At 42.6% G+C, this 23,536-nt stretch overlaps 1 protein-coding gene across 1 annotated transcript in view; it reads right to left on the bottom strand.

The window, feature by feature from the left end:
- The window catches only part of LOC122559891 (fer-1-like protein 4), a 349,022-nt gene that overhangs the window by 212,876 nt on the left and 112,610 nt on the right, over nucleotides 1–23,536 (bottom strand). The window contains exons 19-23 of the mRNA XM_043709999.1: nucleotides 20,683–20,783; nucleotides 18,456–18,543; nucleotides 17,390–17,506; nucleotides 6,336–6,488; nucleotides 1,347–1,530 (exon numbers count right to left, since the gene is read on the bottom strand). Coding sequence (XP_043565934.1) covers nucleotides 1,347–1,530; nucleotides 6,336–6,488; nucleotides 17,390–17,506; nucleotides 18,456–18,543; nucleotides 20,683–20,783 — 643 coding nt within the window. The remainder of the gene's footprint in view (nucleotides 1–1,346; nucleotides 1,531–6,335; nucleotides 6,489–17,389; nucleotides 17,507–18,455; nucleotides 18,544–20,682; nucleotides 20,784–23,536) is intronic.

Here is a 23,536-nt window from a genome sequence, read left to right as displayed (position 1 = left end):
TTGATATGGAATGAATGTGATTGCAGGAGGAGTTGGGGGGATATGAAAGGGTATACAAGTGGGGGATGTGGGAGAGTGTAAACATAAGGATACAGGAGTGATTATGAGTAGAGTTGTAGAACAGAAAGACGTAGGGGCTCGGGTACGTAATCCTTTGAAGCTTGCAACACAGATAGACTTGATGGTTTAGAAGACATTGAACACGTTTGCCTTCATTGCTCAGACCTTTGAGTGTAGCAGTTGGGAAGTCATGTTTAGGTTGTACAGAAATGTTGGTGAGACCTCTTCTGGCATATTGTGTGTCACCCTGTTATAGGAAGAATGTTATTGAACTGGAGAAGGTTCAGAAAAGATTTACCAGGATGTTGCCAAGAATGGAGGGTTTGACTTATGAAAATAGACTGGATAGGCTGGGACTGTTTCATGGAATGTAGGAGGTTGACAGGTGACCTTATCAAGGTTTATATAATCGTAAGGGGCATAGATAAGTGAATGTCAAGGGTCTTTGCCCTAGGGTGGGGGAGTTCAAAATTAGGGGCATATTTTTCAGGTGAGCGAAGAAATAGTTAAAAATGACATAAGGGCAATTGTTTAAAATACAAAGTGCTTCATGTGTGGAATGAACTACTAGAAAAAGTGATGAATGCAAGTACAGTCAAACTATTCAAAAGATATTTGGATGGATATGAACCAAGCGTAGGAAGGTGGGACTAGTTTATTTGGGGAACATGGTTGGCGTGGACTGGTTGGACTAAACATTTGTTTCCATGCTATATGAGTCTTTGACCCCATGACTATGGTTGGAGAATATAGGAGGGTATAGAGGTGAGGGTCAGGAGGGTTTGCAAGTGAGGGATACAAGAAGGGTATGGGTTGAGCATGTGGGTCAGTGTATGGGTGGATGATATGGGGGGGGGTATGAATAGCAGTTATAGGAGGATGTCCAAGTAATTGATACAGAAGGGTGTATAAGAGGGTTAATGGGAGGATATGGAACAGTGTATGGGTGAAGGATATGGGAGAGTGTATGGATGAGGATCGGGAGGGTTTACAGGTGTAGGTTATGAGAAAGTGCATGGGTGGGGTTACAGGAGGGTAACCCCACCCATAGGTGGGAAATAAGGGAGGGTGTACAGGTGAGGATTCAGCAGGGATTTGGGATGATGTGTAGGAGAGTGTATGGGTGGGAGATAGCACCATTGGGGGATTTGGGAAGCTGTATAGGTAGGGGATATGGGACAGATATAGGTGGAAGATATGGGAAGGTGTATCAGTTGGGGTACAGGACATGGTAAAGAATGTGTTGCTGCTATGGATAGAATACAAGTCTACAAATAATCCCTTACAGTCACTGTTCAGCTTGATCGGTGGCAGTGGTGGAGAAGTTTCTGTTCTCCTTGCACTCTCCTCATAGACTGGAATAAACTCTTGAGGCAGACTGCTTATGTTGCTTTTGATGGATTTTGTAACTCCCAGCCACATGTAAAGCTCCAGTTTTGCAAAAATCTCCCCAATAGGTGCACCTGGTGCCTGGTTAAAAACAATGGAACAATTTTGAGTCAGAATGGAATAAATAATAATTGATAAATATGTCTGAGAAAGTTATCACATGAAGAAGCAGCAGAGACTGGAAAGCTGAAAATTTAAAAAAAGAAAATGCTCAATTGGTGAGACAAAAACAGGATAATGACTTTTCAGTAGAAGTGAGGAACATTTGAAATGTAGTGGGGTTTAAGCAAATGCAGAAGAAGGGAAAGGAGAGTAGTGAGACAAAGAGACAAAACAGAAGCTCTGCACAACCCTATCCCTCCCCTCAATCTCCTTTGCTCCAAAGACAACAGCAGGACTTCCAAGATAACTTTCTAACTTAAGTCCCTCATCATGAATCATTCTTGTAAATCTATTCTGCACGCTTTGTTAAAGTGTGGAAAACAGAAATAGACACAATAATTCACTTGTGGCCTAACCATTTTGTATTTTGATTTTATTCACAAGGCAAGATCAGTTCAGTTTCTAGTCAAAGGTAACCTCAGGATGTTGACTGTGGGAGATTCAGCGTCAAGGGACAATCATTATATTTTTTCTTGAAAGAATTAGTCATTGCCTGACACTATGCTACATGCCATTTTTCAGCCCAAGCCTGGATATTGTCCAGACCTTGCTATATTTCAACATGGACTGCTTCAATATCAGAGGAGTCACAAATGTTGCTGAACATTGTAGAGTCATCAGTGAATATCCCTGCTTCTGATCTTATAATGGATGGAAGATCATTGTTGAAGCAGCTGAAGATGGTTGAGCCAAAGACAGTAGCCTGAGGAACTCCAAGAGAGATGTGTTGGAGCTGAAATAAATCACCTTCACAACAACCACGACCATCTTCCTACGTGCCAGGTATGATGTCAACAAGTGGAGAATTTACACCCACTGCCCGATTCCCATTGATTATAGTTTTGCTAGAGCTCCTTGATGGCACACTGTCAAATGCAACCTCGGATTGGCAAATCAATTCTGGGCAGGAGTGAAAGGAACAGGGTGGTCATTATGGGAGACTTTAACTTCCCCAATATTGACTGGAAATGCTATAACTCTAGTACATCAGATGGATCCGTTTTTGTCCAATGTGTGCAGGAGGGTTTCTTGACACAGTGTGTCGAAGGGCTGACAAGAGGGGAGGCCGTACTGGACCTGGCACTTGGCAATGAACCAGGCCAGTTGTTTGAGTCAGTGATAGGTGAGCACTTTGAAGTGACCATAATTAGGTTATGTTTAGTTGAGCGATGGAAAGGGATAGGTACATGCCACAGGGCAAGAGTTAGAGATGTGAGAAGGGCAATTATAATGCGAATAGGCAAGACTTAGGAGACATATAATGTGGCAGCAAAATGCAGGGTAAGGGGACAATCGAAATGTGGAGCTGGTTTAAGGAACATATACTGCGTGTCTTTGATAGGTATATCTCTGTCAGGCAGGAAGGAAGCAATAAGGAGACCGTGGTTTACTAAAGAAATTGCATCTCTTGTTAAGCGGAAGAGAGAAGCTTATGTGATGTTGAGGAGAGATGGTTCAGATGAGGCAATGGAGTGATATAGATTAGCTCGGAAGGATTTAAAGAGAGACTTAAGAGAAAAAAGGGGGCATGAGCAGTCTTTAGCAGGTGGAATAAAGGAGAACCTTGAAGTTTTCTTTTGGTATATGAGGAATAAAAGGATGGCTAGGGTAGGAATAGGGCCTATCAAAGACAGAAGTGAGAAATTGTATGTGGAATCTGTGGAGATCGGAGAGATGCTAAACAAATATTTTTCATCTGTTTTCACTCAGGAAAAGGAGAATGTTGTAGAAGGGATGACTGAGATACAGGCTATTAGACTCAAAAGAGGTTTGTAACGTGGAGGTGATATCAATTCTCGAAAGTGGGGAAGTAGATAAGTCCCATGGGCCAGATGGGATTTTTCTGATAATTCTCTAGGAAGCTAGGGAGGAGATGGCGGAGACTTTGGCCTTCATCTTTGAGTCGTCACTGTCTACAGGTTTAGTACCAGAGGACTGGAGGATTGCAAATGTTGTGCCCTTGTTCAAGAAGGGCAGTAGAGATGACTCATGTAATTATAGACCAGTGAGCCTTACGTCTGTTGTAGGAAGAGGTTTGGAAAGGATTATAAGAGATAGGATTTATAATAATCTAGCAAGCAACAATTTGACTGGAAATAGTCAGCAAGAATTCATCAAAGGCAGGTTGTGTCTCACAAACCTCATTGAGATTTGGAGAAGGTGACCAAGCATGTGGATGAGGGTAGGGCAGTTGACGTGGTGTACATGGACTTCAGTAAAGCCTTTGACAAGGTTCCACATAGTAGGTTGTTGGAGAAAATGCAGAGGCATGGGGTTGAGGGTGATTTAGCTGTTTGGAGTAGAAACTGGCTTTCTGAAAGAAGGAAGCAAGTGGTGGTTGATGGAAAATATTCAGCCTGGAATCTGGTTACTAGAGGTGTGCCACAAAGATCTGTTTTGGGACCACTGCGGTTTGTCATTTTTATAAATGACTTAGATGCAGGCATAGATGGATGGGTTATTACGTTTGCAGATGACACTAAAGTCGGTGGAATGGTGAACAGTGTGGAAGAATGTTGCAAGTTGCAGGAGGACTTGGATAAACCGCAGAATTGGGCTGAGAGGTGGCAAATGGAGTTTAATGCAGATTAGTGTGAGGTGATTCACTTTGAGAAGAATAACAGGAAGCAGAATACTGGGTCAATGGAAAGATTCTTGGTAGTGTGGATGTGCAGAGGGATCTTGATGCCAATGTACATAGATCACATTGGGATTGAGGTCCGGAGCCGTGATGTCATACAAAACGCTAGTGCGGCCTCACTTGGAGCATTGTGTACAGTTCTGGTCGTCCCATTGCAAGAAGAATGTGAAAGCATTGGAAAAGGTGCAGAAGAGATTTACCAGGAACTTGCCTGGTCTGGAGTGAAGGTCCAATGAGGAAAAGCTGAGGGATTTGGGCATGTTCTCATTGGAGAGAAGAAGGCTAAGAAGGGATTTAATAGAGACATACAAGATGATCAGAGGATCAGATAGGGTGGACAGTGAGAGTCTTTTTCCTAGGATGATGACGACTGCTTGTACGAGGAAGTATAGCTGCAAATTGAGGGGTGATAGATTTAACTAGGAGAAAGTGAGGACTGCAGATGCTGGACACCAGAGTTGAAAAATGTGGTGCTGGAAAAACACAGCAGGCCAGGCAGCATCTGAGGAGCAGGATTTAAGACAGATGTCAGAGGCAGGTTCTTTATTCAGAGAGTGGTAAGGGTGTGGAATGCCCTGCCTGTCAACTTAGTTAACTTAGCCACATTAGGAGCATTTAAACAGTCCTTGGATAAGCACATGGATGATGATGTAGGGTGATGAGCTTAGATTAGTTCACAGGTTGGCGCAGCATCGAGAGCTGAAGGGCCTGTTCTGCACTGTATTGTTCTATGTCTATGTAATGTCAAGGGTGATCACTCTCATCTTACCTCTGGAATTTAGCTCTTTTGCCCATATTTGAACAAAGGCTGTAATGGGCCTTGATGGAACCCAAAGTGAGTGTCACTGAGCAGGTTATTCCTAAACAAAGGCTGCACTGTTGATGATACCTTCCATCACTTTACTGAACAGTTGGAGATTAGAGAAAAGTGACCCAGGCACTGGCTGTCAAAGGACTGTGCCAACATCTTGGCTGAAAATGTGTTGCTGGAACAGTGCAGCAGGTCAGGCAGCATCCAGGGAACAGGAGAATCGATGTTTCGGGCATAAGCCTGACCTGCTGCGCTGTTCCAGCAACACATTTTCTGCTCTGATCTCCATCATCTGCAGTCCTCAGTTTCTCCTGTGCCAACATCTTGTGCTACGAAGCATCTTTTGCTTATCAATCACCTGTTCATTTCATTTGATGCTCAGTTGTGTTCCTCAAGGGTCTTTCACCTCATACAACTTGGTCCACACATGGACAAAGAGTTGATCTCAAGAGATGAATGCTATAGAGAAACCGGTGTTGGACTGGGATGGATGGAAGTAAAAATTACACAATACTGATGGGACAGTGATTGGTCGAGTTGATTTGTCCTGCTTTTTGGGCACAGTACATATTTGGGAAAGTGTCATGCAATTGAAATGATATATCATTTCCTATAAATTCTGTGTCTTATGATCCTGTTTCACAGCTACTTGATGAAGGAGCAGCACCCTGAAAGCCAGTGCTTCCAAGTAAACCTGTAAGACAATAGCGTGGTGTTCTGTAATTTTTACATCCATCCATCCCAGTCCAACACTGGTTCCTCCATATCATTCATCTCTTGAGATCAACTCTTTGTCCATGTGTGGACCAAGCTGTATGAAATGAGTTGCCAAATGGCCCTTGAGGAACACAACTGAGCATCAAATTAAGTGAACAGGTGATTGCTAAGCAAGAGCTGCTTTGTAGCACAAGATGTTGGCACAGTCCTTTGACAGCCAAGTGCCAGGGTCACTTTTCTCTAATCTCCAACTGTTCATAGTCAATCAAACCTTTCCAGTCCACTGTGTGTGTGGTCTTATTACACGACTGATATCTTTTCATAAATATTTATTTCTTACAATCTATGGGAAAATAGTATAAAAGTTCAAAAATTAGTCATTCTGTGGACAGTTGTAGCAAGACATCCTTCTTCTTACTTGAATCCTCTCGCAATGAAATCCAACATACCATATGCCTTCTTCACTGCCTGTACACTGCATGCTTACCTTCAGTGATTGATATATGAGGACACCCAGATCTCATTGCATCTATCTCTTTCTCAATCATTGCTTACCTTCATGATGATGGTTTGAATTTTCCCACAGTCTTTTCCCTTCTCTTCCTCTGCCACTGAGTAAAGAATCTGTCGGGCGGGAATACGTGCATACGCTAAACGCTTGCCATTGCTCAGCATCCAGATAAAGACATCCGGGACTGGTGTTTGTGGCTGAGGAAAGTCCATAGAAATTATTTCAGAATATTCCAAGGGAATTATAGCCAGTAAGTGATCACCTCTGTGATTGGCAATTCAGGAAACCTAGTCTCTCTGAGCTGGAATCTGACACAAATTCCCAAACACACGAATATTTTCAAATATACACCAGCAAGAATGTCCTGAAGAAGGGCTTATGCCCGAAACGTCAATTCTCCTGCTCCTTGGATGCTGCCTGACCTGCTGCGCTTTTCCAGCGACACATTTTTCAGCTCTGATCTCCAGCATCTGCAGTCCTCACTTTCTCCCAGCAAGAATGTTCCAGACTAGGTACTACCAGAACTTTCATAGTCTACAGTGTTAGAAATGTTCTGGGCTGCACAGTTTTCAGAATACTCCCAATCATATGCTGCCAAGGAGTTGAACACATGGCTACAGGGATGGTGCAGGAGAGAGGATTTTGGATTCCTGGATAATTGGAGCTCTTTCTGGGATAGGTGGGACCTCTATAAACAGGATGGTCTTCACCTGAACCAGATGGGTACTGATATCCTGGGGGGAAATTTGCTAATGCTGTTTGGGTAGGTTTAAACTAATTCAGCAGGGGAATGGGAACCAAAATTGTAGTTTGTGTATACAGGTAGATGAGAGCAGTGAAGTCAGAACTAAGATATCAAGATCACAAGAAGACACCGGCTGGCAAGAAGTTGGTTTGAAGTGTGTCTACTTCGACACCAGGAGTATCTGGAATAAGATGGGTGAACTTGCAGCATGGGTTGGTACCTGGGATTTCGATATTGTAGCAATTTCAGAGACATGGATACAGCAGGGATAGGAATGGTCATTGCAGGTTCCGGGATTTAGATGTTTCAGTAAAAACAGAGAAAGTGGTAAAAGAGGGAGTAGTGTGGCACTGTTAGTCAAGGACAGTATTACAGTTGCAGAAAGAATCTTTGAGGACTCCTTTACTGAGGTAGTATGGGCTGAGATTAGAAACAGGAACGAAGAGGTTATCCCCTTGAGAGTTTTCTATCGGCCTCCAAATAGTTTCAGAGATGTAGAGGATAGGATTGCAAAGATGATCCTCAATAGGAGTGAGAATGATAGGGTAGTTGTTATGGGGGACTTTAACTTTCCAAATATTGACTGGAAACACTATAGTTCAAGTACTTTAGATGGGTCAATTTTTGTCCAATATGTGCAGGAGGGTTTCCTGACACTGTATGTAGACAGATCAACAAAGGGCGAGGTCACATTGGATTTGGTACTGGGTAATGAACCCGGCCAGGTGTTAGGTTTGGAGATTTGTGAGCATTTTGGTGATACTGACCACAATTCGGTTATGTTTACTTTTGTGATGGAAAGGGATAGGTATATACCTCAGGGCAAGTTATAGCTGGTGGAAAGGCAATAAAAATGCAATTAGGCAAGTTTAAGTATGCATGGGATGGAGAAGGAAACTGCAGGGGATGGGCACAATTGAAAAGTGGAGCATATTCAAGGACCAGCTACTGCGGGTCCTTGACAAGTATATATCAGTTAGGCAGGGAAGAAGCTGTTGAGCATGGGAGCCATGGTTTACTAAGGAAGTTGAATCTCTTGTAGAGAGGACGAAGAAGACCTATGCTAGGATGAGATGTTATGGCTCAATTAGGGCAATTGAGAGTTACAAGTTAGCCAAGAAAGACCTAAAGAGAGCTAAGAAGAGCCAGGAGGGGACATGAAAAGTCATTGGTAGATATGATCAAGTAAAACCCTAAGACTTTCTACAGCTATATCAGGAATAAAAGAATGACTAGAGTAAGATTAGGGCCAATCAAGCATAAAACCTTTCTCCATTTAGAAAATAGTGTCTGCCTCTATTCTTCCTACCAAAGTCCATAAACGCATGCTTTGCCACATTGTATTCCATCTGCTATTTCTTTGCCCACTCTCCTAACCTGTCCAAGTCTTTCTGCAGCATCCCCACTTCCTCAACACTACTTGCCTCAACACCTGTCTTTGTGTAAGATGCACATTTAGTAACAATGTGCTTAGTTCTTTCGTCCACTTGTTAATGTATAATGTGAATAGTTGTGGTCCCAACACTGGCCCCAGTGGAACTCCACTAGTCACTGGTGGCCATCCTGAAAAAGACCCCTTTACCCCATTGCCTGTCTTCTGCCAGTCAGCCAGGCCTCTATCCATACCTTGCCCTAAACATCATGGGTTCTTATTCTTATTTAGCAGCCTCCTGTGCAGGACCTTGTTAAAGGCTGTCTGGAAATCTAAATAGATCATGTGCACCAACTCTTCTGTGTCTAACTTGCTCATTACCTCCTCAAAGAATTCTATTAGATTGTCAGTTATGACCTCCCTTTGATGAAGCTGAATTGACTCCTTTACCATGTACTTCCAAAGACTCTGCAATCTACATAGAACATAGAACATTACAGCGCAGTACTGGCCCTTCAGCCGTCACTCTTGCGCCGACCTGTAAAACCAATCTGAAGCCCATCTAACCTAAGCTATTCCATTATCATCCATATGTTTATCCAATAACCATTTAAATGTCTTTAATGTTGGCGAGTCTGCGACTGTTGCAGGAAGGACATGCCACGCCCTCACTACTCTCTAAGTAAAGAACATACCTCTGACATTTGTCCTATATATATCACCCCTCAATTTAAAGCTATATCTCCTCGTGCTAGCCATCACCATCCGATAAAAAACACCCTCACTGTCCATCCTATCTAACCCTCTGATCATCTTCTATGTTTCTATTAAATCACCTCTTAACCTCTCTAACAGAAACTGCCTCAAGTTCCTCAGTCTTTCCCCATAAGATCTTCCCTCCATATCAGGCAACATCCTGGTAAATCTCCTGTGTGTCCTTCCTATAAAGCGATGATCAGAACTGCACGCAATATCTCCAAGTGCGGCTGCACCAGAGTTTTGTACAGCTGCAACATGACCTCACAGCTCTGAAATTCAACCTCTCTATCAATTAAACCTAACACACCGTATACCTTTTAACAACCCTATCAACCTGGGTGGCAACTTTCAGGGATCTATGTACATGGACACCGAAATCTCTCTGCTTATTCAAGTTGCCAAGAATCTTACCATTAGCCCAGTACTCTGCGCTCCTGTTACTCCTTCCAAAGTGAGTGACATCACACTTTTCCACACTAAACTCCATTTGCCAAATCTCAGCTCAGCTCTGCAGCTTATCTATGTCACCTGCAACATCTGTAACCTGCAACATCTTTCTGTACTTATTCTACCGACCTTAGTGTCATCCGTAAATTTACTAACCCATTCTTCTACGCCCTCATCCAGGTCATTTATAAAGATTTCAAACAGCAATGGGCCCAAAACAGATCCTTGCAGTACACCACAATTAAGTGAATTCCAGAATGAACATTTCCTGTGTATCATCACCCTCTGCCTTCTTTCAGCGAGCCAATGTCTGATCCAAACTGCTAAATTACTCTCAATCCCATGCCTCCATATTTTTTGCAAAGGCATACCATGGGGAACCTTATCAAACGCTTTACTGAAATCCATATACACCACATCAACTGCCCTCATAGGACATGGAACAATACAGCGTAGAACAGGCCCTTCGGCCCTCAATGTTGTGCCGACCTGTGAACTATTCTAAGCTCATCCCCCTACAACATCCCATCATCATCCATGTGCTTATCCAAGGATTGTTTAAAAGTCCCTAATGTGGCTGAGTTAACTACATTGGCAGGCAGGGCATTCCACGCCCTTACCAGTCTCTGAGTACAGAACCTGCCTCTGAGATCTGTCTTAAATTTATCACTCCTCAATTTGTAGTTATGCCCCCTTGTACAAGCTGATGTCATCATCCTAGGATCTAATCTTCTGATCATCTTGTATGTCTCTATCAAATCTCCTCTTAGCCTTCTTCTTTCCAATGAGAATACACCCAAGTCTCTCGGCCTTTCCTCATAAGAGCTTCCCTCCAGACCAGGCAACATCCTGGTAAATCTCCTCTATACTTTTTCAAATTCTTCCACATCCTTCTTGTAATGGGGCGACCAGAACTGTACACAATATTCCAAGGAATGCCGCACTAGCGTTTTGTATAGTTACAGCATGACATTGCAGCTCTGGAACTCAATCCCTCTACGAATGAAATCTAACACACGTGTGCCTTCTTCATAGTAATATCAACTTGGGTGGCAACTTTCAGGGATCTATGCACATGGACTCCCAGATCCCTCTGCGCATCCACACTACCAAGAATCTTTCCATTGACCCAGTACTCTGCCTTCCTGTTATTTTTCTCAAAGTGAATCACCTCACATTTAGCTGCATTGAACTCCATTTGCCACCTCTCAGCCTAATTCTGCAGTTTTTCCAAGCCCCCTGCAACTTGCAACATTCTTCCACACTGTTCACCGTTCCACCGACTTTAGTGTCATCTGCAAACGTACTAACCCATCCACCTCTGCCTGCGTCTAAGTCATTTATAAAAATGACAAACAGCAGTGGTCCCAAAACAGATCCTTGTAGCACACCACTAGTAACCAGACTCCAGGCTGAATATTTTCCATCAACCACCACTCACTGCCTTCTTTCAGAAAGCCAGTTTCTAATCCAAACTGCTAAATAACCCTCAATCCCATGCCTCTGCATTTTCTCCAACAACCTACCATGTGGAACTTTATCAAAGGTCAACTACCCTCATCCACATGTTTGGTCACCTTCTCAAAAAACTCAATGATCTGCCCTTGACAAAACCATGTTGAATATCTGAAATCAAATTCTTGCTTGCTAGATGATTATAAATCCTATCCCTTATTATCCTTTCCAAATCCTTTCCTACAATATAAGTAAGTCTCACTGGTCTATAATTACCTGGGTCATCTCTACTGCCCTTCTTGAACAAGGGCACAACAGTTGCAATCCTCCAGTCCTCTGGTACTAAACCTGTAGACAATGACGATTCAAAGATTAAAGCTGAAGGCTCCGCTATCTCCTCCCTAGCTTCCCAGAGAATCCTCAGATAAATCCCATCCAGCCCAGGGGACTTGTCTACTTTCACTCCTTGTAGAATTGATAACACCTCTTCGTAACCAACCTCGATCCTTTCTAGTCTAATATCACGTATCTCATTCTTTTCCACAATATTCTCCTCAGCCCTTCGACATACTATGTCAGGAAGCCCTCCTGCACACATTGGACAAAAACGGATCCATCCAACGTACTTGAGTTATAGCATTTCCAGTCAATGTTGGGGAAGTTAAAGTCCCCCATAATGACCACCCTGTTCCTTTCACTCCTACCCAGAATAATTTTGCTAATCCTCTCCTCCACCTCCCTGGAACTCTGTGGAGGCCTATAAAGTGTGACCTCTCCTCTCCTGATTCTAACCTCAGCCCATACTACCTCAGTAGATGAAAGTCCTCGTCAAAAGTTCTTTCAGTCACCATTATACTACTCTTGACTAAAAAGGCCACACCTTCTCTTTTACTGCCTTGCCTGTTCTTAATGAAAGACCTAAACGCTGGAACCTGTAACATCCATTCCTCACCCTGCTCTATCCATGTCTCCGAAATGGCCACAACATCAAAGTCCCAGGTACCTATCCATGCTGCAAGCTCACCTACCTTATTTCGGATACTTCTGGCATTGAAGTAGACACACTTCAAACCAGCTTGCTGTCTGCCAACACATTCCTGTGACCCTGAAATCCTGTCTATTTCCTCCCTACTCCCATTTCCTGTGCACTGCAACTTCACATCAGGTTCCCATCTCCCTGCTGAGCTAGTTTAATTCACACCAGCGAATTTACACCCAGGATATTAGTACCCCTCTGGTTCAAGTGAAGACCGTCCTATTTGCAGAGGTCATCCACCTGTTTGGTCACCTCCTCAATAAACTCAACAAGGTTTGTGAGGCACAACCTACCCTTCACAAAACTGTGTTGAATACCCTAATCAAATTATTCCTTTCTCGATTATTATAAATCCTATCTCTTATAATCCTTTCCAAACCGTTACCCACAACTGAAGTAAGGCTCACTGGTCTATAATTAGCAGGGTTGTCTCTACTCCCCTTTTTGAACAAGAGGACAACATTTGCTATTCCCCGAGTTCTGGCACTATTCCTGTAGATAATGACAACATTAAGATCAGAGCCAAAGGCTCTGAAATCTCCTCCCTAACTTCCCAGAGAATCCTAGGGTAAATCCCATGTGGGCTGGGGAGTTATCTATTTTCACACTCCAGAATTGCTCACACCTCCTCCTTATGAACCTCAATCTCTTCTGGACTATTAGCCTGTATCTCAGTATTCTCCCCGATGACATGTCTTTTTCCTGTGTGAACACTGACGAAAAATATTCATTTAGTGCCTCTCTTTGGACTCCACGCACAACTTCCCACTACTGTCCTTGAGTGGCCCTAATCTTACTATATTCATTCTTTTATTCCTGATATACCTATAGAAAGCTTGAGGGTTTTCCTTGATCCTGCCTGTCAAAGACTTCTCATGTCTCTTCCTGGCTCTTCTTATCTTGCCACCCAGGTAAATAGTGCGGTGAGGAAGGCATATGGCGTACTGGCTTTTATTGGTAGAGGAATTGAGTTCCGGAGTCCTGAGGTCATGATGCAGTTGTATAAGACTCTGGTACGGCCGCATCTGGAATATTGTGTGCAGTTTTGGTCGCCATACTATAGGAAGGATGTGGAGGCATTGGAACGGGTGCAGAGGAGGTTTACCAGGATGTTGCCTGGTATGGAAGGAAAATCGTATGAGGAAAGACTGAGGCACTTGGGGCTGTTTTCACTAGAGAAAAGAAGGTTTAGGGGTGACTTGATTGAGGTGTACAAGATGATTAGGGGGTTAGATAGGGTCGACAGTATGAACCTTTTCCCGCGTATTGAGTCGGGTATTACAAGGGGGCATAGCTTTAAATTAAGGGGGGGTAGATATAGGACAGATGTTAGGGGTAGGTTCTTCACTCAGCGAGTCGTTAGTTCATGGAATGCCCTGCCAGTAACAGTGGTGGACTCTCCCTCTTTATGGGCATTTAAGCGGGCATTGGATAGGTATATGGAGGATAGTGGGTTAGTGTAGTTTAGGTGGGCTTGGATCGGCGCAACATCGAGGGCCCAAGGGCCTGTACTGCGCTGTATTCTTCTATGTTCTATGTTCTATGTTCTATGTTCTATCTCTCTCTTTCTGTCTTTCCTGGCTAACTTGTAACTCTCAAGTATCCTAACTGAGCCTTCACATCCCATCTTTACATAAGCCTCCTTCTTCCACTTGATAAGAGATTCAACTTCTTTAGCAAACCACGGTTCCCTCACTTGACCACTTCCTCCCTGCCTGACAGGAACATACTTATCAAGGTTACGCAGTAGCTTTTCCTTGAACAAGCTCCACATTTCAACTGTGCCCATCCCCTGAAGTTTCCTTCCTCATCTCATGCATTCTAAATCTTGCCTAATCGCATCATAATTGCCTTTCCTCCAACTATAACTCTTGCCCTGTGGTATATGCCTAACCCTTTCCATTTCTAAAATATATGTTTAATAAATTGTGGTCGCTATCACCAAGTGCTCACCTACCTCCAAATCTAACACCTGGCCTGGTTCATTACCTAGTACTAAATCCAATGTGGCCTCGCTTCTTGTTGATCTATCTACATACTGTGTCAGGAAACACTCCTGCACAGAGTGGACAAAAGCTGATCCATCTAAAGTACTCAAACTATAGCGTTTCCAGTCAATATTTGGAACGTTAAAGTCCCCCGGTACAACTCCCCTGCCACTTTCGCTCCTATCCAAAACTATTTTTGTAATCCTTTCCTCTACATCTCTGGAACGTTTTGAAGCCTATAGAAAACTCCAAACAGGGTGACCTCCCCTTTCCTGTTTCTAACCTCAACCCACACTAACTCAGTAGACGAGACCTCATCAAACATCCTTTCTATCACCGTAATACTGTCCTTGACTAACAATGCCACATCACCTCCTCTTTTACCATTTTTTCTGTTCTTACTGGAACATCTAAATCCCAGAACCTGCAACAATCATTCTTATCTCTACTCTATCCACGTCTCTGAAATGGTCACAACATCAAAGTCCTAGGTATTAACCCAGCTGCAAGTTCACCCACCTTATTCCGAATACTCTGGCTTTGAAGTAGACACACTCCAAACCACTTTCCTGCCTGGCGGTACACTCCTGTGATCTTGAAACTTTGTTCATGACCTCACTACTCTCAACCCCCTGTGCACTGGAGCTACAATTCAGATTCCCATCCCCCTGCTGAATGAGTTTAAACCCTCCCAAAGAGCATTCGAAAATTCGAGTTCCCATCTCCCCCACCCCCATGCCCATCCTCAGGATATTGGTACCCCTCTGGTTCAGATGTAGACCATCCATTTGTAGAGGTCCCACCTACCGCAGAATGTGTCTCATTTATCCAGGTATCTGAATCCCTGCCTCCTGCACCATCCCTGTCGCCACGAGTTCAACTGCTCTCTCTCCCTATTCCTTGCCTTGTTATCACGTGGCACGGGTAATAAACCAGAGACAACAACTCTGTTTGCTACCCGTATCATGTCCTGAATGGCTTATCCCCATTCTCAGATTTTTCCCTACCACTGACATCAGGCTAACCAGCTTCTAATTTCCCATTTTCTCCCTTCATTTTTTAAAAGTGTGGGATTGCATTAGCTTTCCTTCAGTCCATTGGCACTCTTCCAGAATCTACAGAATGCTGGAAAATGATCATCAATGCATCCATTATTTCTAGGGCCACTACCTTAAGTACTCTGGAATGCAGAGCATCAGGCTCTGGGGACTTTTCAGGTTTTAATCCCATCAATTTCCTCAATATATTTCCTGACTAATAAGGATTTCCTTCAGTTTCTCCTTCATGCTCTGTCCACTCGCATTTCCTGAAGATTATTTGTGTCCTCCTTAGCGAAGACAGATCCGAAGTATTTATTCAACTGGTCTGCCATGTCTTTGTTGTTCATTATGAATTCACCTGATTCTAACTGCAAGGGAGCCACATTTGTCTGCATCAGTCTTTTTCTCTTCACGTAGAAGAGAAGATTTTGCAGTCAGTTTTTATGTTTTCCACAAGCTTACTTGCATATCATATTCTATTTTCCTTTTCCGAATTAAACTCTTTGTCTCCTCTGCTGAATTTTACATTTCTCTCAATCCTTGAGTTTGCTGCTTTTTTTGGCAATTATATGCCTCCTCTTTAGCTTTAACACTGTTCCTGGTTTTCCTTGTTAGCCATGGTTGAGCCACCTTCCCTGTTTTACTCTTATTTGAAAAATGTGTTGCTGGAAAAGCGCAGCAGGTCAGGCAGCATCCAAGGAGTAGGAGAATTGACATTTCGGGCATAAGCCCTTATTCCCAGTAGGGATGTATATTTGCTGAAGTTCACCCATGTGTTCCTTAAATGTCTGCCATTGCCTATCCACCGTCAAGTATCCTTGGCCAATTTATCCTTGCCTCATACCATCAAAGTTAGCTTTCTATAAACTCAGGATCTTAGTTTCAGATTTAATTGTGACACTCTCATCTTATGGAATTCTACCAGATTATGGTCATTTACCCTAAAGGATCTCACACCACAATGTTGCTAACTAATCATTTCTCGCGACACAATACCCAAGTTTAAGATGAAAGGAGAAAGATATAAAAAAGACCTGAGGGGCAACCTTATCCAAAAGAAGGTGATGCATATTTGGAATGAGCTGCCAGAGGAAGTGGTAGGGGTGGATACAAATGTAACATATAAAAGACATTTGGACAGGTACATGGATAGGTTTACAGGGATATGGGCCAAATGCAGGCAAATGGGACTAGTTCAATTCAGGAAACCTAGTTGGCATGAATGATTGGGTCGCAGGGTCTATTTCCATCCTGTATGACTCTATGATTCTATGAATGGCCTAATTCATCTCCTATAACTTATGGTCTTGAGGTCTCCTTTTTGGAGGACACAGTGCAGGCCAATATTGGATCAGCCATTGCTGAGGTTGTAGTCAGTGATGAGGCTGCATCTATTGAAAATGACAGTGTCCACATCCATGACTTTCCTCCTTATATCCTATAATTTCTTCAACTTTACAAGCTGCAGATAAGATAAACATGTGCCTCTCACTTTCTCCTCTCCTCTCATCACAATTCTAACCCTGTGTCTTTCAGGTACCAAAATAAAGCAACCTGTTCAGGTAATGGATCAAGAACAAGCAGACAGTAATGGTAAAAACACAGTCACCAGTTCAAACACTGATACTGTGTGGGGCAGATTAGAGGTGGGATATGCATGTGGTGAATGAAGAATGAAGGATAAGGGAAGCACATATATCAGTCGCACAGAGATGGAGGTCAGCCACGCTCTGCTCAAGGGGCGGCACAGTGGCTCAGTGGTTAGTACTGCTGCCTCGCAGCGCCAGGGACCTGGGTTTGATTCCCGCCTCAGGCAACTGTCTGTGTGGAGTTTGCACATTCTCCCTGGGTGCTCCGGTTTCCTCCCACAGTCCAAAGATATGCAAGTTAGGTGAATTGGCCATGCTAAATTGTCCCATAGTATTAGGTGCATTAGTCAGGGGTAAATGTCGGGAATGGGTCTGGGTGGGTTGCTTTACGGAGGGTCGGTGTGGACTTGGGCCGAAGGGCCTGTTTCCATACTGCAGGGAATCTAATCTAATTTCCAAGAGGAAAGCTACTCGATGAAGCTGTAGGATTGCAGAATGAAATTCCTCATGCACAGGGAAGCCTACATAATATTTAACTACAAGCTAACATCCCATTGAACAACTAGAGAAAAATCAAATAGTTGCACATTAATTCCCAGTTTATAAATTTCTGGACAACCTACTGAAATACTCAGATAGTTCATAAATTATCCAATAGTGATCTCACCTCCTCCACTCGCATTTTGATTTTCTCCAGTAGCTTTTGTGCTTCACGGAGTTGCTCCTTTACATTTTTCTTGTTCAATCTCTTCATAATTCTAAGTGCCTGCTTTGCATGGATAATCTGGAAAGTTTTAAATAGAAAACATTCTCTGTATCAAAACAAGAATATTTTCAGGCTTATTCCTGATGAAGGGCTTAAGCCCGAAACATCAATTCTCTGCTCCTCGGATGTTGCCCTGACCTGGTGTGATTTTCCAGCACCACACTCACGACTATCTTCAGGATAATTGAAGTACAGAGAACTAGGCCTGGGTGTGTAAAGGGATTCAATTAAACATGAGATTGTCATGTCAGATCAGTAAAGTGTCCCATCTTGCAATGTCTTTGTAGACATATACTGACCCACTGGGGATTCCAGGACTGACATGGGTCCAGTGAGAAATCCCAGAACTGACACAGTGGTCAGTGAGGACCAACAGTGGCACGGTGTGGATTCCCAGCACCGACACTGATCTAGTGCGGATTCCTGGCACTGACACCGGTCCAGTGGAGAATCATGCTACTGATACTGGACTATTAGAAAATCCCAACATTGACAGTGGCTCAGTTGGAATTCCCAGCACTGACACTGGTCCAGTGGGGTATTCTGATACTGATACTGGCCCAGTGGGGAAACCTGATACTGACATTGGCCTATTGGGGAATCCTGATACTGACAATGATATAGCGGGTATTCCCAGCACTGTCAGCATAAATTCCCTTATACTATCAGTGGAACAACTGCGAGTCACTTTCATTAATAAATTATTGTCTTCTGTACTGACACGGGCTTAGTATGGAGTCACTTATAGTGACACTGGCCCAATGTGGAACTGCAGTTCTGTCTCTGGCTAAATACTGACCAAATACTGCCTCCACCAACACTAATCCAATCGTGTGTTCCCTCATGGTGATATGTCAGTAACTGAAAGCAAAAGAAAGAACAAACTGCTCCCAATTGAATAAATCTACTCAAGAATTAATGAGTAGCTTCGAGATTTTCTAGAAATAGCAAGTCCCCATTCACTCACAATATTATGCTTTAAGGACTTAATCCGACATCTATCCAAATTGTTGGGTCTGCTTGTAGTTTTCTTTTCAGCGTAGATGTGGTATTGCCTAGCACAAAGAAAACAAATAGTCAACTTTAATTTTGTGAGCAAAATAGCAAATCCCAACTGACAACTAGAATATGATGATAAATGTACATTTTAATATCTCTAGTGGCTTTCATACAATACAGCTTTGTAAAGATTTACAGATGGTAGTGCTTGAGGAATCAGCGTCTATTGTGTAGCAAATCGGTTCAGCCATTTCTCCCAGTTTTATACATTAAAGCAGCAATTGGAGATTAGTTGTGACGACTACACAAGACGTAACAATCCCAGAATCATTTAAAATTATTCCCAACATCCAGCTGTTGCATGACACTTCTATCATCCTTACATGATTCTTTTATCACAAAAAGTTGGTTTGCAGGTGCAGGTAATTAAGAAGATAGATGGAATATTGTTCTTCATTACTAAAGGGATGGAGTTTAAAAATAAGGAGGTTATGCTGCAGCTGTATATGTACTGGTGAGGCCACAGCTGGAGTACAGTTTTGGTCTCCTTATTTGAGAAAGGACATACTGGCACTAGAGGGGGTGCAGAGGATGTTCACTAAGTTGATTCCAGAGTGGAGAGGGTTGGCTTATGAGGAGAAATTGAGTGGACTGGGACTATATTCATTGGAATTTAGAAGAATGAAGGGGATCTTACAGAAGCATATAAAATTATGAAGGGAATAGATAAGGTATAATCAGGGAGATTGTTTCCATTAGCAAGTGAAATGAGAACTAGCAGGCATAGCCTCAAAATAAGGGGGAGCAGATTTAGGATTGAATTAAGGAGGAACTTCTTCACCCAAAGGGTTATGAATCTGTGGAATTCCCTGCCCAGGCTATCCAGTTGAATGTTTTGAAGGCAAGGATAGATTTTTCAAGAGTAAGGGAATTAAGTGTTATGGTGAGCGAGTGGGTATGTGGAGCTGAGTCGACATAAAGATCAGCCATAATGTTATTAAATTGCAGAGCAGGCTCGAGGACCAGTTGGCCTACTCCTGTAATTTTACCACAAAAATTTGTTTTTCCTTTTTGTATAGTCAACTGTCTATTGTGAAATTATACAATGAAATGATCAAAAATATTAAAAATCTATAGATGAGGGAGTTCAATTTAAAGTAAGGATTAGGATGGATGAAGAATTGGGCTTGACTTTAAACATCTCACCGACTATTCCTGTTGAGAATGCTGCTAATGACATTGCTATGTTGTAGAACAATATTTCATCCAAAAACATGGAGTGGAAGAGGATTTAGCGTGGTTTTGGGGGCTAGAAGCAGAGCTTGAAACATGGATTTTGAGTTTTTGAAAGAAGAGAGAAAATCAGAAAGACAAAGGGTTTTTTTGGGAGATTTTCAAAGAGCACTGATGTGGTATCAAATGAATCATCTTTTAATCACATGAGGAGAGGCTGCTCCTCGGAATTGAAGGGTTGAAGATGAGTTGAGATATACATATGAGGATAACACTAGGTTGTCTTGTAGTGAGATTCCAGACAGAATTGAGGTCAATGCACTTCTAACTAAATATCCTATCCAGTTTAGCATGTTATATGTGAATACTTGACAGATTCTCACACATGCATTGTTCCATCTTTGTTGAACCTCATTTCAGTGCTCTCTGTATATATAAATTTGAAGGTAGGGGGCCAACAAGCAGAACATTTTGGAAAGCAGCCTTTAGGGTAAAAATCATGTGGACCTTTAAAAAATGACTGAGGTAAGAGCAACGTGTACATTTGGATTGCAATCTGTTTATTAAACAATCTCTATCTGGTCTATTAAGACAGAAAAAAAGTAGAGAATATAAAAATTTTTCTGTAACATCTTGATAGCAGGAGATGAAGGAGACAATTGGAAGTGTACAAATCGTTTTCATTTTACATCGAAAGAAATTGTGGCATTATTTGTGAAGATGCAGAGTAAAAACGAAGGTAGATATTGTGTGTTTGACAACATGATTCTCCTAAAATTAAGGTTTAGAAGAAATCTTTTCCAGGAGAGAGTGCATTCTGTATCCTCAGAAAATCTGGTCATAGAACTGATGACAGGAAAAGAAGGTTCTGGGTTTTTGTGAAAATAAAGTCTGATGCATGGACAAAGATTCTGGTACTGTTTCTATGTCTAATATATAAAGATGATAAAACAAAGAAAGACCTGCATCCAGCAACAAACTCATTCAAGATTTGTTGAAGTTGAATGTGTGCTTCTGACTTTGGTCTCTTTATCATGTGAGCCACTTCATCAAGACCATCCTCCTGAAAAAGGATGAAGAAATTGGACAATTAATCATTACTGCTCTTGCATGATACTGAATTTGAAACATTAAATAGTGCCTAACATTTTCTTTCTTTAAAAACAGCAGATCATTTCAATTCCATGATTTTTAAATCACTCTCCTGTTGATAGCTATTTACACTGAGTAAACAGTAGCTCATTGACTGATCAATTTTTGGGTAGACTCCATGCTGTGTAAGTTAAACAAAGTTAAAAATCACACAACAACAGGTTATAGTCCAACAGGTTTAATTGGAAGCACTAGCTTTCGGAGCGCCGCTCCTTCATCAGGTGGTTGTGGAGGATACAATTGTAAGACACAGAATTTATAGCAAAAGTTTACAGTGTGCTAAAGCTTCCTGGTGAAGGGCTTATGCCCAAAACGTCAATCCTCCTGCTCCTCGGATGCTGCCTAACTGTCCCACAATACCACCCCACTGTGATGGTATGTTGCCCGCAGTCTGAACAGAGAGACATTTAGCAGTTCCAGCAGAACTATCATTCCATAATGGGTAAGCACGCAATGACAAGAGCAAAGAAGCCCAGACCCAGGTTCAAGTCAGGAACTGATTGGGCACCTTAGGGAGGAGACAAGGGCATTCAGAAGGCCAGGTGGGAAGGCACAAAGATGGGGGGGTGTGCCATCTTGTGGTAGGAGAGCTTGTGGTATACTCAGAACATTGCTCCAAAAGGATAATGCAAAACCCCAATTCCCACTTCTGCATCTAAGATGATAAAAAAGTGAACTTGCCCTATCACCTTCCAGTCCTAGCGAACCACATTATGGCAATGTAACATTATGCCTTGTTAGCTAACTTAAGTAGCCGATAATGATTTTTTTCAAAATGGTGGAAGTGGCTTTTAATTTTGGAGTCCCTTACCTATATGGGAGAATTGTTAGATTCGTGGCAGTCATTTTGTCACATATTAAAAGCCTGGAAACCATTTTGGATCTCATTCTAGTGCCTGCTTGCAAAAAGTTAAAAATCACACAATACCAGGTTGTAGTCCAACACGTTTAATTGGGAGCACGAGCACAGCACTAGCCACCTGATGAAGGAGCAGTGCTCCAAAAGCTAGTGCTTCCAATTAAAGCTATTGGACTATAACCTGGTATTGTGTGATTTTTAACTTTGTACACCCCGGTCCAACACAGGTATCTCCAAATCATGCTTGCAGAAAGCCTGGTATTTCCCATGCCCAGCTAAGATGATTGGCCTTGCAGCAGTACTGATCCCTGATAAACAAATTCTTCTTTCTGCATGGAGCGATTCCTCTCTTTGCAAGGACCTATTAACACCTGCTTATCAGCTACTAAACGACACTGTCCAGACATTACGTGACTGAAGCTAACAACGGCGCCTAGCTTGCTCATTATCTTGCAATTAACAGTTTGCTAATTGTTAAACGATTATAACCTATATAATCACACAACCCTCTGTACCTCGCCTTATGGCCTTTCGGTTGATTTGTCTTTCCTCAGGAGCTCATGAATAAACCAGTCAATACGAAAGGCTTTTGTGTAGCAGGTTACTTCTAAATTGGACCGCTCCAAGCGAGTCACCAACTGCATAATTTATTTCCATCCCCAACAACCTATCTTAATATGGATCTAACTTTCACCAAAAGTTTTTGAAGGATAAGAAGAGGGAGACAAGAGGAAAATGGGTTTGGCCTTGAGTTTCTCTAACTTTGAGCTGCACGAACACCAGGGGTCAAATGGGTTTTTTCTGTGTTGGAACAGCCCTGCCCATGTGGTCAGTATCACCAGTTGCTGGAGACTCTGGGAAACCCTTGCCACAAACATTAGAGATCCTCCCTGAACTAGAACAAAGAAAATTTACAGCCCAGGAACAAGTCATTCTGTCCTCCAAGCCTGAGCAGATCCAAATGTACTGTCTAAACCAGTCGGTCAATTCCTAAGCATCTGTGTCCCAAAACTCCCACCTACTTATGCATTTATCCAGACGCATCTTAAATGAATATACCGTGCCTGCCTCTACCACCTCTGCTGGCAATGCGTTGCAAACGCCCACCACCCTCTGTGTGAAGTACTTGTCGCGTGTATCACCCTTAAACTTTTCACCTCTCACCTTGAAAGCGTAACCTCCCGTTATTGAATCCCTCACCCTGGGAAAAAGCTTGTCTCTATCCACCCTGTCTATACCCTTCATGATTTTATAAACTTCAATCAGATCCCCCCTCAATCTCCTTTTTTCTAATGAAAATAAACCTAATCTACTTAACCTTTCTTCATAGCTAGCACCTTCCATACCAGGCAACATCCATAGAAGAATACAGCGCAGTACAGGCCCTTTGGCCCTCGATGTTGCGCCGATCCAAGCCCACCTAACCTATACTAACCCACTATCCTCCATATACCTATCCAATGCCCGCTTAAATGCCCATAAAGAGGGAGAGTCCACCACTGCTGCTGGCAGGGCATTCCATGAACTTACGACTCGCTGAGGAGAGAGAGATGGGCCAAATGCTGACAAATGGGATTTAAATTTATCTAGGATATCTGGTCAGCATGGACAAGTCAAGCATACTATATGCCTTCTTGACCACTCTATCCTCCTGTGCAGCAACCTTCAGGGTACAATGGACCTGCATTCCCAGATCTCTCTGCCCATCAACTTTTCCCAAGGCTCTTCCATTCATTGTATAATTTGCTCTAGAATTAGACTTGCCTAAATGCATCACCTCACATTTTTCTGGATTGAAAACCATC

Source organism: Chiloscyllium plagiosum, chromosome 20, assembly GCF_004010195.1.
Source record: "Chiloscyllium plagiosum isolate BGI_BamShark_2017 chromosome 20, ASM401019v2, whole genome shotgun sequence".
In the NCBI taxonomy this organism is placed as follows: domain Eukaryota; kingdom Metazoa; phylum Chordata; class Chondrichthyes; order Orectolobiformes; family Hemiscylliidae; genus Chiloscyllium; species Chiloscyllium plagiosum.
The sequence above is the reverse complement of the archived record's forward strand: the minus strand, read 5'-3'. Positions and strand labels throughout refer to the sequence as shown.